Below are 3,567 nucleotides of genomic sequence, written 5' to 3'. Positions count from 1 at the left end.
ATGTTTTTAATGTTCTACTGTTAATAAAGTATGGGTCTATGAGATCCGTACATCATTGCTTTCTGCTTTATTTATGTTTTACACAGTGTCCAGTGTACCTGGTGTTTTAAATCGGCAGCTGAACATCAAGAGATTTAAAGCACACACGAGCTGACATCAGTGATTATTTTACTTGCATTCAGCTGTTATACTGTATGTGATGCTGACAAGAGCACATGCATTGTCTCCTCAATAAGGATTTCCCTCTAGTCACCAAAGATTTCTTCAAAATTGACCAACTGTTTAATCTGTTCGCTCTGCATCGAGTGGCGTCTCCAGAGCATTTTCTGAGCCTTTAGATCCTGCGGGAAAACAGGAGCACATGGTAAAACAGGCTTTGGTCCCATTAGACCACCGCTCATCGTCTTTTTACCGTCAATGAAAGAATAAGAAGAGCTTGACTTGGACCCAATATCCGGTATGGGGGAATGGGGGTTTATAGGAGGGAGGTATCCGGGGCGAGTGTGTGCAATGTGATCCAAAAGAAGAGCTCCCGAACCTCTCCGTTCCAGTCCAGCAGTACGCCGTCGCTGGACACAGCTCTCTAATGACTCCCTAGAGCCCGACAGAGTGGAGGCTCTGCTGTTCCCTTTCTGCCTTTCTTGTCCCGATCCGCTCTTCAATGTTTTGTCTCGACCACCGAACTGCAGCAACTGTGAGTCAGAACTGTAATGGTTGATTCCAATGTTTCGCAAACGCACCACATTTTGGAGACTGGAAACGTTCAGCTGTCTCAGACTGTCGGAGGAGTCTTCGTCCACAGGACTGGACTCACGGTGGAAGGCGAGGCTGTCTTGGTGCAAGTTTGGGTGAGAAGCAGAATGCAAAGAACTCGCAGCGCTGTCGTACGACATTTTTCGACCAAAGCCTCGTCTTCCGCCTCCTGGCCTGCTTTCGTTTCCTGACATGTTTTCCAGTGCTTTCAGGATCCCTGTTGCATCTTTGACATCAATACTGTGGTGGCGGGAAACAAATGAGGCTCTTCCTTGAATAGCAAGACTATTGACTCGGAAGGATAGTTCGTCCTCAGGAGTGAGTTCCACCTGCTCCTCATTAAGAGATGAGGCCTGATGCTGCTGGATCAACGTGGAAGGACTCTTGGGCCGCTGTTTAAAATGTTTGTCCGTACCAGAAACACATGAAGATCCAGGATGCTGTGTTGGAGAACCTGGTGGAGATGTTCCTTGGTTAGGTCCCACGTCTAAACTTGGGGGATCTCTGAAACCGAGAAAGGAACTGCCATATTTGGAAGAGGCAGTTGCTGAGGGGCCCTGCAGAGACGCTTGTGGATATGACGACATGCAACTAGATGCTGGGACGCAATGTAGACGCTCCTCAAGATCGGGAGGTGGAGGAACATTAAGGTACTGCTTTGTCATCTGTTGGCCAGATGGCATCTTGTTGGTAGTGATAATAATAACCTCCTTACCCTTTGCTTTGCAGGCTTCCAGGAGGACAGCAAGGACATCCCTGTTACCTAAATTGATTGCATAAACTAATGCTGAAAAACCCGCGTGATCCTCCAGAGTTGGATCAGCTCCATTACTGAGCAGCAAGGACAGAATTTCAGGCTCAGTTTTTTCAAGGCATGCATGCATCAGAGCCGTTCTCCCCTTCTTGTCTTGAATGTTTGGATCAGCACCGTTTTCTAGAAGATACCTAAAGGAAAGCAAAGAATCCATTTATTACACCAGAAAAGTGGGAGGTGATAATCCTCAACAAACAGACATGTTTCCAAGAATCTGCGGCATTTGAATATCTCTACATAACGTACCGAACCATCTTGTGTTTGGGTACACTCTGAGCATCAGTATGACGTGTCTTGCAGGCTACCATAAGTGGTGTCTCGCCATGCTCATTACTCTCATTTATGTAAGCCCCTCCCTCAAGGAGAAGCCGAGTCAGTCGCAGTCGACTCAAGTAGACCGCCTTGAGCAGAGAATTACCCTCTGTTCCAACTCCTGTTGTTTCCTGCATTGCAGCTTGTATTCAGGACGGTGACGTCTTTGTCTAAAGGGGCGCCCACATTACCTGCAACAGAACAAGAGAAACATTGTTCTCATGCCTCTGTCATGTGGCGAGGCTCCTCAAACCCCCCCCCCCACCCCCCCCACAACTGAACACAGAAAATATATCCAAGTTTTCAACTCAGGAAATGTACCATATTAACAAAATGATGTTTGTTGTTGTCCTTTAGACTTACTCGAAGAAAGACTTGACAAGAATCTGACAAGGATCGAATCTTATTCACTTCCATTCAATTATTTAATTCAATTCAATTTTGTTATTATAGTTTCCATTACAATACAAATAGTATCTAAGAGACCTGTGTGCAAATATATATATAAAAAAAAAAAATCCCCTCGAGTGAGAAAAACCTGGAAGCCAGCGAAATTGTAGCCAGCAAACGTTAAGCTAGGCTATGTTTATAGCCGGTGTTCACCTGGCTATTAGTACAATTGAGACTTTATAAATCATATTCCATAATACAGGCTTAGATTACAACTGTCATAAGAATGCTATTGGTGTACCCCTGTTGGTGTCCCCCTGCAGCGTAGCTCTATAACAGCGTAGCTCTATAGCAGCGTAGCTCTATAGCAGCGTAGCTCTACAGCAGCGTAGCTCTACAGCAGCGTAGCTCTGTAGCAGCGTAGCTCTATAGCAGCGTAGCTCTATAGCAGCGTAGCTCTACAGCAGTGTAGCTCTATAGCAGCGTAGCTCTACAGCAGCGTAGCTTTATAACAGCGTAGCTCTGTAACAGCGTAGCTCTATAGAAGCATAGCTCTGTAGCAGCGTAGCTCTATAGCAGCGTAGCTCTATAGCAGCGTAGCTCTGTAACAGCGTAGTTCTATAGCAGCGTAGCTCTGTAACAGCGTAGCTCTATAGCAGCGTAGCTCTTTAGAAGCATAGCTCTATAGCAGCGTAGCTCTGTAACAGCGTAGCTCTGTAACAGCGTAGCTCTATAGAAGCATAGCTCTATAGCAGCGTAGCTCTGTAACAGCGTAGCTCTGTAACAGCGTAGCTCTATAGAAGCATAGCTCTGTAACAGCGTAGCTCTATAGAAGCTTAGCTCTGTAGCAGCATAGCTCTATAGCAGCGTAGCTCTGTAACAGCTTAGCTCTATAGCAGCGTAGCTCTGTAGCCGCGTAGCTCTATAGCAGCGTAGCTCTGTAACAGCATAGCTCTATAGCAGCGTAGCTCTGTAGCAGCGTAGCTCTGTAGCAGCGTAGCTCTGTAACAGCGTAGCTCTACAGCAGCGTAGCTCTATAGCACGCTAGGGTTTACTAAACACTAACTAAAGGTTTACTAAACAGAAAGGTTTTAAATTTAGTTTTAAAGGTGGAAGTGGTGTCAGCCTCCTTAACCCAGATTATAAGTTGGTTCCATAGTAACAGTTCCTGGTAGCAGAAGACCGCCCTCCAAATCTACATTTAGATACTCTAGGAACTACGAGTAAACCTGCACTCTGAGAATGGAGAGCTCTGCCAGGAACATAATAGTTAGAGAAATAACAGGCAGAAAACAGGT

General features: G+C 45.8%; 1 protein-coding gene across 1 annotated transcript; it reads right to left on the bottom strand.

Moving 5' to 3' along the window:
- Nucleotides 1-245: 245 nt before the first annotated feature.
- Nucleotides 246-2,016, bottom strand: ankrd34bb (ankyrin repeat domain 34Bb). The gene is made up of 2 exons (XM_061730286.1): nucleotides 1,814-2,016; nucleotides 246-1,698 (listed from the first exon to the last, which is right to left on the bottom strand). Exons 1-2 carry the CDS (start codon nucleotides 2,014-2,016, stop codon nucleotides 246-248), a joined length of 1,656 nt encoding a protein of 551 aa, XP_061586270.1.
- Between the last annotated feature and the right edge of the window lie 1,551 nt (nucleotides 2,017-3,567).

This window comes from Cololabis saira, chromosome 9 (genome assembly GCF_033807715.1).
Source record: "Cololabis saira isolate AMF1-May2022 chromosome 9, fColSai1.1, whole genome shotgun sequence".
Taxonomy (NCBI): Eukaryota; Metazoa; Chordata; class Actinopteri; order Beloniformes; family Belonidae; genus Cololabis; species Cololabis saira.
This window is presented reverse-complemented; position numbering and strand designations above follow the sequence as displayed.